This window comes from Ipomoea nil, unplaced genomic scaffold (assembly GCF_001879475.1).
Source record: "Ipomoea nil cultivar Tokyo-kokei standard unplaced genomic scaffold, Asagao_1.1 scaffold3314, whole genome shotgun sequence".
NCBI classification, from domain to species: Eukaryota; Viridiplantae; Streptophyta; class Magnoliopsida; order Solanales; family Convolvulaceae; genus Ipomoea; species Ipomoea nil.
Window position 1 is genome coordinate 2,714,561 of NW_017619742.1, and position 12,227 is coordinate 2,726,787.

The 12,227-nt window shown below is 35.8% G+C and overlaps 1 protein-coding gene across 2 annotated transcripts; it reads left to right on the forward strand.

Annotated features, from left to right (window-relative positions):
• The first annotated feature begins 3,064 nt into the window (after window positions 1-3,064).
• Window positions 3,065-9,737, forward strand: LOC109169584. 2 transcript variants are annotated; one of them, XM_019318459.1, is made up of 10 exons: window positions 3,074-3,495; window positions 3,528-3,690; window positions 3,767-3,957; window positions 5,119-5,300; window positions 6,116-6,400; window positions 6,945-7,003; window positions 7,090-7,126; window positions 7,221-7,292; window positions 7,842-8,166; window positions 9,098-9,676. In XM_019318459.1, exons 2-10 carry the CDS (start codon window positions 3,549-3,551, stop codon window positions 9,473-9,475), a joined length of 1,671 nt encoding a protein of 556 aa, XP_019174004.1. In that variant the 5' UTR covers window positions 3,074-3,495; window positions 3,528-3,548; the 3' UTR covers window positions 9,476-9,676. The 2 variants fall into 2 exon arrangements, with proteins under 2 accessions (XP_019174003.1, XP_019174004.1); XM_019318458.1 differs by having other exon boundaries at window positions 3,065-3,690; window positions 9,098-9,737.
• The last annotated feature ends 2,490 nt before the right edge of the window (window positions 9,738-12,227 follow it).

Sequence of the window (12,227 nt, forward strand, 5' to 3'; positions counted from 1 at the left end):
TGGGGATTCGTCCCTCCACTGGTACTATGGTAGAAATCTAACTCGGGGTTCGTTCGTGGAACTCAGAACCATGTCCAAACACATTCCAACACGTAACAACAACATCACGGATTCAATTAACAAAGATTAAACCAAGAATCATTCCAATTACTTTCTAACACGATTCCTAAACATGCCAAGACTCGACATTAATCACTTAACGGTTCAGAAGCATCCGGAACCACAAGAATACCAAGAAATTTATATGCAAAGCCCTAAAGACAAGTCCTAGGCTAGACTTAACACCCGATCATGCATAAACCCACCCAAATGTACCAAGAACATCACAACAATGAGATTCACGATATAAACCCTAGGGACAAGCTCTAAACATAATTAAATGCAAGATTATACATATAATCAATCACAATATCAAGATCACCAAGATTATCAAATAAACACAATATAAATCCTAGGCAAGGCTCTATCAAGACTCAATCACAGAATCACACATACGATTATCAAAGGAGCCAATAATCAAGATATAGCAAGAAAAATAGGTTTTGTAAGACATGTGTTACCTCTTAGCCTTAATTAACCCTCACTTGGCTATTACGGTTCTTTTCTAAGATTTCTCTCCGATTGATCTCCCTAGGCTTGGTGGTGGGGAATCTCTTCGTCCGGTCTCTTAGGAATAATTTCGTGTAATATAATTATGGGTGGTAAGGGTTCTAATTGCTTTCTAATCCCCTATTTATAGAGTTAGGATCCTTAATTAGAATCTGAATAGTTAAGGTCTTTAATATAGACAAGGGTCCACGGTCCATTGTGGACCACATTAATTAATTAAGGAGATTCTAACTAAATTAAATCCTTTTTAACTATTCTTTAACGGAATTAATTAAATAATTAATCCGGAATTAAATAATAAGCTTACCAAGTGGCTTGTGGTCCACTGGTATCCGGTTCTTCTTTTAAGTAGGAAGTGAAAAGTTTGAATCTCACTTGAGGCAAGTAATGGGTATATAGGGTATCTCCTTCCTTATAATAAAAAAAAAAAAATTAGTATAGCTTTGAACCAATGAACCATTACATTGATTATGCATATGACTATCTCCCATTCTCAGCCACCATTTTTTTTTATAAATAAATGATAAAAAGAAAAAAAAAAAAAAACTAGGAATAAATTTGGTATTAGTGTAGGTACTAACGAATAATAAGCATTTGAAGGTCTAAATGCCAATTGAGACACATCTTGTGATTTACCTATTTATCGTTTCCTGAAAAAATAACGGTGAGGGCCCTTAAATTTCAAATTCAAATATGTGAATAAATTATTTAATAAATAAGTTTACCATAAACTTTAATTTTTTTTTATCTTTTTTATGATGATTGTTTCAAATTTAATAGTCAAATTTTAATGTTAATACATTTAATTGTGGAAATTAATGCACAGTTGGTGATTTTTGAATTTTTGGGAATCTTGAGACCTTCTCTCAAGGGGACTACAGAGGTGCCATTTGAGCACAACTAACTTAGTCATCTATACAACTACAAGCTACATGGTAATAAAAATATTTTAGATATAATAATAATAATAATAATAATAATAATAATAATAATAATAATAATAATAATAATAATAATAAAAATGGAGTTATGAATAGATACTGCATTGTAATAGAGTCAGTAGTATTAAAAAAAAATGGAATTAATTTTATTTTTTACTCTAATTTAAAGGTGAGAGTTCAATTTTAGTTTATTTATTTATTTTTATGAAAACATTCATATTTGGTCATAGTATTATTGTCCTCCATCAACAAAATCGTTGAAATGCGGTTAAATACAAGAACATTTCGATCATTTTAATACAAAGTGTGATGACCCGTTATATTTTTATGTTTATTTATTTTTTTGAAAAATTCATTATTGAATATAGAAATGTCATTGTATTTAATGTCATTTAAACTATTTTGTTAATAGAGGATCATGACCATAATAATACTATGACCAAATGAAAGATGTTATGAAAAAAAAAAAAAAAAAAAGACTAGAAGTAAATTGAGACTTATAAATTCAGGACAAAAAAAAGAAATTAATTGTCTGCATAAGCAGCTTAGTTGGTCACGGGGTGAAGTTTAAAAATAATGACCCAAGATTGAATCTCACCACCAGCGCAGTGTGGGGGCTTATTGTAGGCAATTTATATCGTGCACCAGAGCGCGCATTGCATTGTGCGCCCTGATGCAAAACGACGTCGTTTCATATAATTGTATAAACAAATACACATAATCACGTCAACTAAACGATGTCGTTTTGGGAGGCGCGGGGTGCATAGTGTTATGTGCGCTTATTGTATTGAAACTAAACGATGTCGTTTTGGGAGACGCGGGGTGCACAGTGCTATGTGCGCTTATTGTATTGATCATCCCAGATGCTCTAAGATCGGGGCATGAGGGGCCTTAGTATTAGGGATCCAACCAATCTATAAAAATAAGAACAATATTTTATTTCACACTCCTAACTCATCTAAACATGAACCACAAATGCTAAACCGATGTTCACTGCGCACAAGGAACCCTCCTCACTTTGAGAGGTTGATAGGAACAATATTTTATTTCACACTCCTAACTCAACAGAGAGGTTGCTAGGAACAATAAAAAGGCTAGACCGGTGCTCACTGCGCACAAGGAACCCTCCTCACTTTGAGAGGTTGCTAGAAAAAATAAAGGCTAGACCGGTGTTAACTCAACTAAACATGAACCACAAAGGCTAGACCAGTGTTCACTGCGCAGAAGGAACACTCCTCACTACTGTTGATGAGACTCAATCCCTGGTCATTCTTCCAAATTTTTACCTCTGTAACAAGTTGAGCTGCCCATGCAGGTTTGATTACTCATTTATGATTTTATCGAGTATGGTTATGTATTTATTTTTAATCCTTAATTTTAATTTATTATATTTTTAATCACCGATTTAAAAAAAAAAAATAGTAATGTCATATTCTCTCCTAAATTGTACGGTTATTTATTTATTTTATTTATTTATTTATTTATTTACGTTAGAAATATGACTCGAAAGGAGCGCATTTTGTCCTAAAACAGTTTGGGCATCAACTTCTCGGCGTCTCGCACCGCCGCGTGCCGCCGTCAACTCCGGTATTTCCACCGGACCTGCATTCTTCTCTGTATACTATATAAAATAACAAAATCACATTTTTACAACCCCACGCAAAATCCTCCCTCTCTCTTTCTCGCTTTCTGTGCGTGTGTAACTGTGTATATATATGTATATGCATATACGTATATATATATATACACACACACATCTCGCATTCTCGCCCTTTCTCTTTCTCCTACCAAACATTTCCGTAGCCGGAGGGCATGGTCTTTTTGTCTGTTCGCGAAACCGCAATTAGACATTTAGACCCATGCTATGTTTTCTCTATTCAGTTGTTGAAGAAATTTCCTTTTTGAACAAAGAGAAATCCCATTGATCAACTTTCAGGAGAAAAAATTTTCAACCCATCTTCCTAAATTGTACGGTTCAGGAGAAAACAAGAAGAAACAATGTTGTGTAAAGGGTCAATCCTATTTCCCCTTCTAACCATCTTCCTCTTATCTTCCTCTTTATTTCTCTTATCTCGTGGAGAAGAAGCAAATCCAGGACAGATATCCCATTTTTCTTATTTCCACGCACCGATCATTAAGGGTATGCATAACTTTTTTCCCAGAAACAAATTATATTTTTCGTTTATTTTCGTTGATTTTGCTCTTGGAAATTTTAGGTGAAAGTTATAGTGATAAAGGTGTGATTTTTGGGGAGAGAATAAGGGTTCTTGCAGAAGGACCCAATGGTGAGCCCCCATTGAACTCATCACTCGTCTTGGCTTCTAAAAGGACTTATAGGAAAGATCCTCTCAATCATTTCGAGAGATATTCAGGAGGATGGAACATTAGCAATCGGCACTACTGGGCTGTAAGTACTCAAGCTTTTTATCTTTCTTGGATACTATAATTTTTTTTTTTTTTTTTTTTTTTTTTTTTTTTTTTTTTTTTTTGGTGTGTGTGTAAAATTTCTCATGGTAATTTGAATCAAACCCTTATTAGGCTAAATATTTTGATTGTTTTCCCCCTCTTCAAATAGGTGTTTGTATGATTGTTGTTGTTGTTATTGTTATTATCATGTTAGGTGTGTTTGTTAATTTGCTAATTTGGAGCAAAATGGTTGGGATGAAAGTTTAGAACTTGGCTATGGAAGTGAAAAGGCATATCTAAGTTGGAAAACATTTGGGGTGTGGTTAAATCCAGTTGATGTCACCAGAGTCTGTCTTCCAAATAAAAAATTAAGTAAAAGATTTTATACACCAACAGCTAATACAGAGTGTTCTAGATTTTGAATAATATATTGATATCTTGATTTGGAGTTACATGGGAAAGGGAGATTCTTGATATGATAAAAAAAATCATTTTATTTACTGTTTTTGGTGTGGTTTTATAAACTTTTTTTCTGGATCTGTGTGAAGTCTGAACCTCTTGTGAAACTTATGTTCTTGATGGTTTTGAGGAATTGCAGCTTTCAATGCTAATGTTCTTTTTAGTAAAAAATATATAAATGCTTGGTAAAGTAAAAGAATATTGTTTTAATTGACTCTTCAAAATCAAAGTGATTATATGCTTTTTTCTTTGGCTTTTATGTGAATACAAACCCACACATATGTATACACATGGATTGATGATACAAAGCTGCTGCTTAGCTTTCTAGCTTTTTTAGTGCATAAGCTCAGGGTATCGAATCCAAATCTCAATTGTAACATAATATATTATTCTCTGAGCGACTAACGGTGAAGCCTTTGGGATATGACAGCAAAACCTGGCACTCCGATGATATGCTATTATGCTTATTTTACACCAAAATAAAATAAAAGGAAGTATAAGGAACATGTAATATTCATACATAATCAAACAGGAATTAAGTACAGAACAACTAACACAAGAACCATGTTAGTTCTAATGTGTTATGGATTCAACTTTTAGGCTTTTAGCTAATAATAATAGTATTTTAACTAATTCAACTCATTTGTTTGTTCTCCGAACCTTTCTCTCATGCTCTTTATTTTTATTTTTTTTGTTTTTGCAGTCTGTGGGTTTTACTGCAGTTCCATTCTTTTTAGCTGGTTTGCTCTGGTTTGCAATCTTTGGACTATGTTTATTGTTTATTTGTCTTTGCTACTGCTTCTTCCGAAAGGAACCTTATGGATATTCTCAAACAGCATACGCTGTCTCTCTCATCCTCCTCATACTGTTTACTATTGCTGCAATGTACGTTCTCTCTCTCTCTCTCTCTCTCTCTCTCTCTCTCTCTCTATTACAAATCTGCATTATAATGCCCATACCATGGCTTGACATAAAAATATTTTATACAGATAATTTCACTTTTTCAGTCTGTAATTAGGGAGTAGTTTCACTTTATTCACCTATCTTAATCGTGAAATTTAAGTTTTAATTATTCTGCTCAAGCGTAGACAGCCTATTCAAGAATTTGTTTGTTTTGTTCAAATAAACACAGCATTTGTAGTACAATAAGCTGGCTGCTTCATTCAAATAAAGACCCAAGTTTTTATTTTTTATTTTATTTTATTTTATTTTTTAAATAAAAAAAAAAAAAAGGAGCCAAGCACTTTGTGCTCAGATAGCATGTAGTGACCTCTCCCATGTGGGAGGTCATGAGATCGAGCCTCAGTAGAGGCGTTGTTGACTTTGTGAGTATGTTTGAACATAGACTACAATGTAATAGAGTCAGTAGCATTCAAAAAAGGGAAAATTAAAGAGAAGGGGAAGAAGTGAAAACGGAGGACCATCTTGGGGTTGATTTGTGCATTGAGTGAATTACCTTTGATATGAATCGGAGGGATATAGTTTGTAAATTACTATATTGTCTGAATGGAAAAACTGACATTGAAGTTCGATTGTTAATCAAGGTGGACAACAATGTCTATAAAATAAGCATAGGTGGGTGGGCAAAGTAAAACTAATCCTTAATTACAGGGGAGAAGCAAAATTAACCTTATTTTATGTTGAGTATTATTTATTTGATCATTTTATTCTAGTCTAATATATGTTTCTTGTGTGTTCAGAGTTGGGTGTGTTATTCTGTATTATGGCCAGGGAAAATTTCACAGCAGTACGGTAAATACATTAGGCTATGTAGAACAACAGGCAAATATGACTGCAGATAGTCTCAGGAATGTGTCGGGGTATCTGGCAGCTGCCAAATACATCGAAGTTGATAAATTTCTTCTTCCTGGTAATGTCAAAGGTGACATCGATCACATCCTAACCAAGATCAACTCTTCTGCTAGTCAGCTTGCTGATAAAACATCAGAGAATAAAGACGGCATAGACAAAATGATAGAGTCTGTGTAAGTGAAGATTAATTGGGATTCATTATGCTGCTTTCTATTCAGGCAGAAAATAAACATGTGGCCCGCATGGGCAGCTCAGTTGGTCACAGGGGTGAAGTTTGGGAACAATGACTCGGGATCAAGTCTCACTAGCGGCAGGGTGGGAGCAACCTCTCAAAGTGAGGGGGGCTCCTTGTGCGCAGTAAACAAAGGTCTAGCCTCTGTGTTTAGCTGAGTTACTTTGATTTACATCCTCCAGATGCTCTATCGGGCCGGAGTGTGGGAGCAACCTCTCAAAGTGAAGGGGCTCCTTGTGTGCAGTAAGCAAAGGTCTAGCCTCTGTGTTCAGTTGAGTTACCTTGACTGGGATTCAACCTTTTGGGAACAAAAAATAAGGGGGCTCCTTGTGCGCAGTAAGCAAAGGTCTAGCTTCTGTGTTCAGCTGAGTTACCTTGATTTACATCCTCCCAGATGCTCTGTCGGGCCGGGGTGTGGGGGGCCCTTGGGATTGGGGATTCAACCTTTTGGGAATTAAAAATAAACGTGTGAACTTTTAATGCAGGAGATTGGCTCTTATTGTACTATCTGCCGTTATGCTTCTCATGGCATTCCTTGGATTTGGTAAGATGATTTTATCGACAATGCTTGAATTTTAAACATTTTAATATTACTGACTAATTCATTTCGTCCAATCTATTACGCTCCAGTGTTCTCAATTTTCGGGATGCAATATCTTGTGTACATGTGAGTTGGGCAGTCTATATATTCCTTTTGTGGTTTATGTGAAGTTTCATTGCACTTCTCTCTGAAGACCAGCCTTTCTTGTTCTATTTTGCAGCTTGGTGGTCGTTGGATGGATTCTTATAACAGCGAATTTTATTTTATGTGGCATTTTTCTTCTTCTTCACAAGTAAGCAATGTCGACTACATATTTTTGAGTTAATACCTCCAATGGTCCTTCGAGTATTGTGCTATTACCAGCAAACATCCTCTGAGTATAAAATGACCAGCAAACGTCATCCGAGTATAAAAAAGTGACCAGCAAATGTCTTCCGAGTATAAAAAAATGACCACATGTGGTCTTCCGTCAGCAAAGGCATGAAAGTGGCGTTACATTTACGACTTTGGTTGGGTACCCTCCGGTTACCCTTTAATTTAATGCCACTTTCACACATTTGCTAACGGAAGACTACGCGTGGTCAGTTTTTGATACTCGGAGGATGTTTGCTGGTAATAGCACAATACTCGAAGGACCATTGGAGGTATTAATTCACATATTTTTTTCAATATTTATTTGTATACTTTGAACTCATCCATCATATGGGACTAAATACTATTCTGCCTTTTGCATTGGTACGGTACTTATTTAAGTCTCTTTTTCTTGCTCTATAGAAGGCTTTGCTGCTATTTATCACATCTCTGATCTGCTGATAATTTGATTGATTTGTATGACATTCAGCGTGACTGGAGATTCTTGTGTGGCAATGAATCAGTGGGTCCAACACCCAACTTCTCACACGGCTTTAGATGACATTCTGCCATGTGTCGACAACGCGACTGCACAAGAGACTTTGAAGAAAAGCAAAGAAGTCACACGCCAACTCGCTGATGTTGTGAACCAGGTTATCACCACTGTATCTAACAATAACTTCCCTCCAAACGCCGGTGTTTATTACTACAATCAATCCGGTCCTCTGCTGCCGGTACTTTGCAATCCCTACAATGCTGACTTGACTGATCGAGCATGCAATCCCGGAGAAGCTCACTTGAGAAATGCAACAAAGGTACTGACTACATAATATAAATTTCATAGCTATTCCCAATTGTGGATAAGTTTGAAATATAGGGAAAAGGGTCAAATACTTCCCCTAAATTTTATAGAAGAAGTCAATTAGGCCTCAAACTTTTAAAGGTTTCAATTAAGCACATCAACATGTCAATTTAGTGATCGAAGTCCAAAAATCGGATAGTGACCTGTAATAACAGGTCGCTAGGGTTCCGGCGATTTCTGGCAACCTCCGGGAGAAAATTAGTGACCTGCGACCAACAAACGGTCATCGGTCGTCTCGCCTTCGACTGGCGATCAGTGGTCGCCTTTTCCACTGAGAAGGCAACCACTGGTCGCCTTTTCTGTTGGTTGCCTTTTCCGTTGAGAAGGCGGCGGGGAAGGTGACCTCCTTCAAAGAAGGAGACCGGCAACTGTTCGTTGGTCACCGGACTCACCGGTTGTCGGTTTCCCTCCGGAGGTTGCCGGAACCCCTCTCACCGGTTGTCGGTTTCCCTCCGGAGGTTGCCGGAACCCCTAGCGACCTGCTATTACAGGTCACTATCCAGTTTTGGGTTTTAATGCATGCCTAATTGAGTTCTCGTATAAAGGTTAGGGGTGTATTTGACTATTTTCCGTGAAATATACAATGGCCTTGCTTGTGTTTTTTTGAATGTTACTAGCTCTATTAGAATGTAGTATCTGTTCATATGCTTTCTCAACCTACTGAAACACAAAGAACCAGTAACCAACACAAAGAACCAGTAACCAGTAACACATCCACTGAGGCTCGAACTCACAACTTTCCAAATGGAAGTCCAACCCGGGTACCATTAGGCAACATAGTCTTGGCCTTGCTTGTGTTTAATTCCATAGTTTTGTCATTCCTTCATCTTCTTACTTCTTAGTGCAGAAATGCCAGAAAACGTGATTATTTTTACAAAATGCAGGTGTGGAGATCCAGTGTATGCCAAGTCTCGCCTAGCGACATATGCATAACAACAGGGCGTCTGACTCCGAAAATCTACGGCCAAATGGCTGCCGCCGTGAACGTGAGCTTCGGGCTGTACCATTACGGCCAGTTCCTGGTCGATCTGCAAGACTGCGATTTCGTCAGAGTTACTTTCAACAAAATATACACAACGCACTGCCCTGGCTTGCGGCGCTACAGCCAGTGGGTTTACATTGGACTGGTAATTGTGGCTGTTGCAGTCATGTTCTCTCTCACTTTCTGGGTCATCTATGGAAGAGAGAGGCGGCACCGCGTCTACACGAAAGAGCATAACCCGACGAGGGAAGGCTTTGGAAGGGAGAAATATATGGGATAGTGATCTGCCTGCATATATGCATAATCTTCTTGCTGTGTATCATACACTGTTTGTGTTTGTGTGTGCATATGAATGCAGTTTTTTTTTTGGAAGCTTATTAGGCTGTTTTCTGGGTTGTAAGTTGTAACCAAATTTAGCTTTATCACTAGACTGTTGCAACCATTAGGCCTCAAGAGCTGATAGATACAGAGATTGTTTATATGTACTTCCAACAACCTTTGTTACCATAATCTTTACAACAAAGTTACTGTTTTTGTCCCAATTATGAAGGTTTTGAATTATTGATTGGGTTTTTAATAAATTCAAACATATCTTCTTTATTTCAAAATCAGACAGAGCTTGACAGGCAGTTTGTTTTAGGGGCTAAAATTATGATTTTATTGCAAAGATAGGGGTGCATTTCATAACTTATAAACACAATGACTCGAACAATTTGCGGGACATAATTGAGGAACTAAAAATTACATATTTCCTTATATTTATATTTGTCCAATTGTGTGTATCACTGTGTACCACTGTACAAGCATTTTGCATAAATTTAGAGTAACCTCAACAATGGATAATTTTTGGTGATTTTTGCAGTGTCATGTAGGATAGGAGGAAGAGAGAAGAGGAAAAATGAGAAAAAATAAAAAAAGAACAAAATTCTGACAAGTAAAAGAAAAATTTAAAAGTAATAACTTAACGTGCCCAACATGGCGTGTACAGTGCAGGTGCCATGCTGGGTGCGGCAGTTCTATACACGCACAAGTTGCGCAGCAGTTTCTCCCATTTCTCTCAATTAATGAGTCTCACAAAAATTTTTATTTTAAGAGAACAAATTTAAGAAAATATTATCACAATTTTTTTATTCTGAAAATACTTTTATTGATGATGCTTTTAGATACAGAGATTGTTTATATATCATTATATGTACTTCCAACAACCTTTGTTACTTGAACAAATATACCATAATCTTTTAATAAAGTTACAGTTTTTGTCCCTATAGTAAAGTAAGAAGGTTTTGAATTATTGATTGGTTTTTTAATAAATTCAAACATATCTTCTTTATTCAAAATCAGACACAGCTTGACAGACAGACTGTTGTAGGGGCTAAAGTTATGATTTTGTTGCAAAGATAGGGGTGCATTTCATAACTTATAAACACAGTGACTCAAACAATTAGCAGAACATAATTAAGGAACTAAAATTACATTTTATTTTATATCCATATTCGCCTAATTGTATATATCAATGTGTATCACTATACGAGTATTTTGCATAAACTTAGAGCAACCTTAACTATGAAATATTTTTGGTGGTTTTTTTGGTGTCATGTAGGAAAGGGGGGAGAATGAAGAGGAAAAAGGAGGAAACAAAAGTCGAACAAGAAAAAATAAAAAGAAGTATTTAAAAAAATAATAAATTTATGTGCCTAACATGGCCGTGCAGTACACGTACAAGTTGCGCAACAGCTTTTTCATATTTTCTCAATCAATAGATCTTACAAAAATTTTAATTTTAGGACAAAAAATTTAGCTAACAAATATCCTAGATATTTGCTTAAAAAATGCTAATAAAAACATCATGTTAATGAACTGGCATTCTTTTAGAAGCATGGTATAACACATGTTCTTGCCTGGTTTAATAGTGCTTATTATATCCCGAATTCCCGATTAGAATCATGATACAGCTAATAATAGTCGGTGGTTTTGGAGCCACATACATAAACACTATGCCATTTTGTGATACCACAATGCCGACTAAAATAATCATCATATTTTGAATGACTACTTATTCTATATTGTTTCGGATTTTATGGGATAATCATGGCTATTATCTATTAACCTGATCTGACATGTTAGCTTTATAATTATCAGTGTTGAGAAAAACCCCATCTAATCAGTGTCTAGGCCTTGGGCACTGATTGTCTGCCTGGCGTATTGCCATAATTGTAATCTAGGCGGCCAGCTGACTAGGCGCTAACCGCCTAGCACCACTAGACCGCCTAGTCGGTCAATTAGCTATTGTTTTTTTAAAAAGTTATTTTACTCAAAATGATATCGTTTTGAGTGAAATAATCTTAAATTGTTCAAACTCTAGATGTTTTTTAAATTAATATTTTAGTATCAACTATTTATTAAAGTATTAAATAATTTATAATTTATCAATTCTTAAAAAATTAAAAATTTAAAAAAAATAAAAATAAAATAAAAATTACATCAACGTCGATTAATCACCATTGAACACCCAAGCACCTAACCAATTTTTCATCCACAATAATTAAAAAAAAAAAAAAAAAAAATTGAATAGTGAAACCATGCAGGAATGAATGAACTAAGTAAGATGAATTATACATAGCAAATACGTATTATCTCGATGGAATTGAATGAAGACAATAGATAAAGGATTATACATAAGGGCATCCTCAATAGTGGGAATTTTGATGTAGTTTTTGAGAAATTTTTGTAGGTGTGATTAGGAAAGAAAAAATGGGGAGGAGATAAACAAATAAAAGGAAAAGCAAAAGAAAAAAAAAAAAAAAAAAAAAAAAAAAAAAAAAAAAAACTAACAAAATTGGCGGCCACCTTGAAGCGCCCCAAGGGCGCATGGGAAACACGTGCCCTCTGGGGTGCGAGGTGCGCTCCAAGCGCGTCATTTGCGTTTTTTTTTTAAAAAAAAAAAAATCTCCTGCAAAATCTTGAGGTATTGCAGGAGAAAAAGCTCATGAAAAGCTTTGGCTCCCACTTTTCAAAAACTTGAGCTTGGACTT

Bases quoted from the DNA above. Each gene is read 5' to 3' on its own strand.
- LOC109169584 (XM_019318458.1), top strand. From the start codon at position 3,549: ATGTTGTGTAAAGGGTCAATCCTATTTCCCCTTCTAACCATCTTCCTC. The intron at 6,401-6,944 runs GTAAGTGAAGAT...CTTTTAATGCAG, and splicing joins GACAAAATGATAGAGTCTGT to GAGATTGGCTCTTATTGTAC. The intron at 7,127-7,220 runs GTGAGTTGGGCA...TCTATTTTGCAG, and splicing joins ATGCAATATCTTGTGTACAT to CTTGGTGGTCGTTGGATGGA.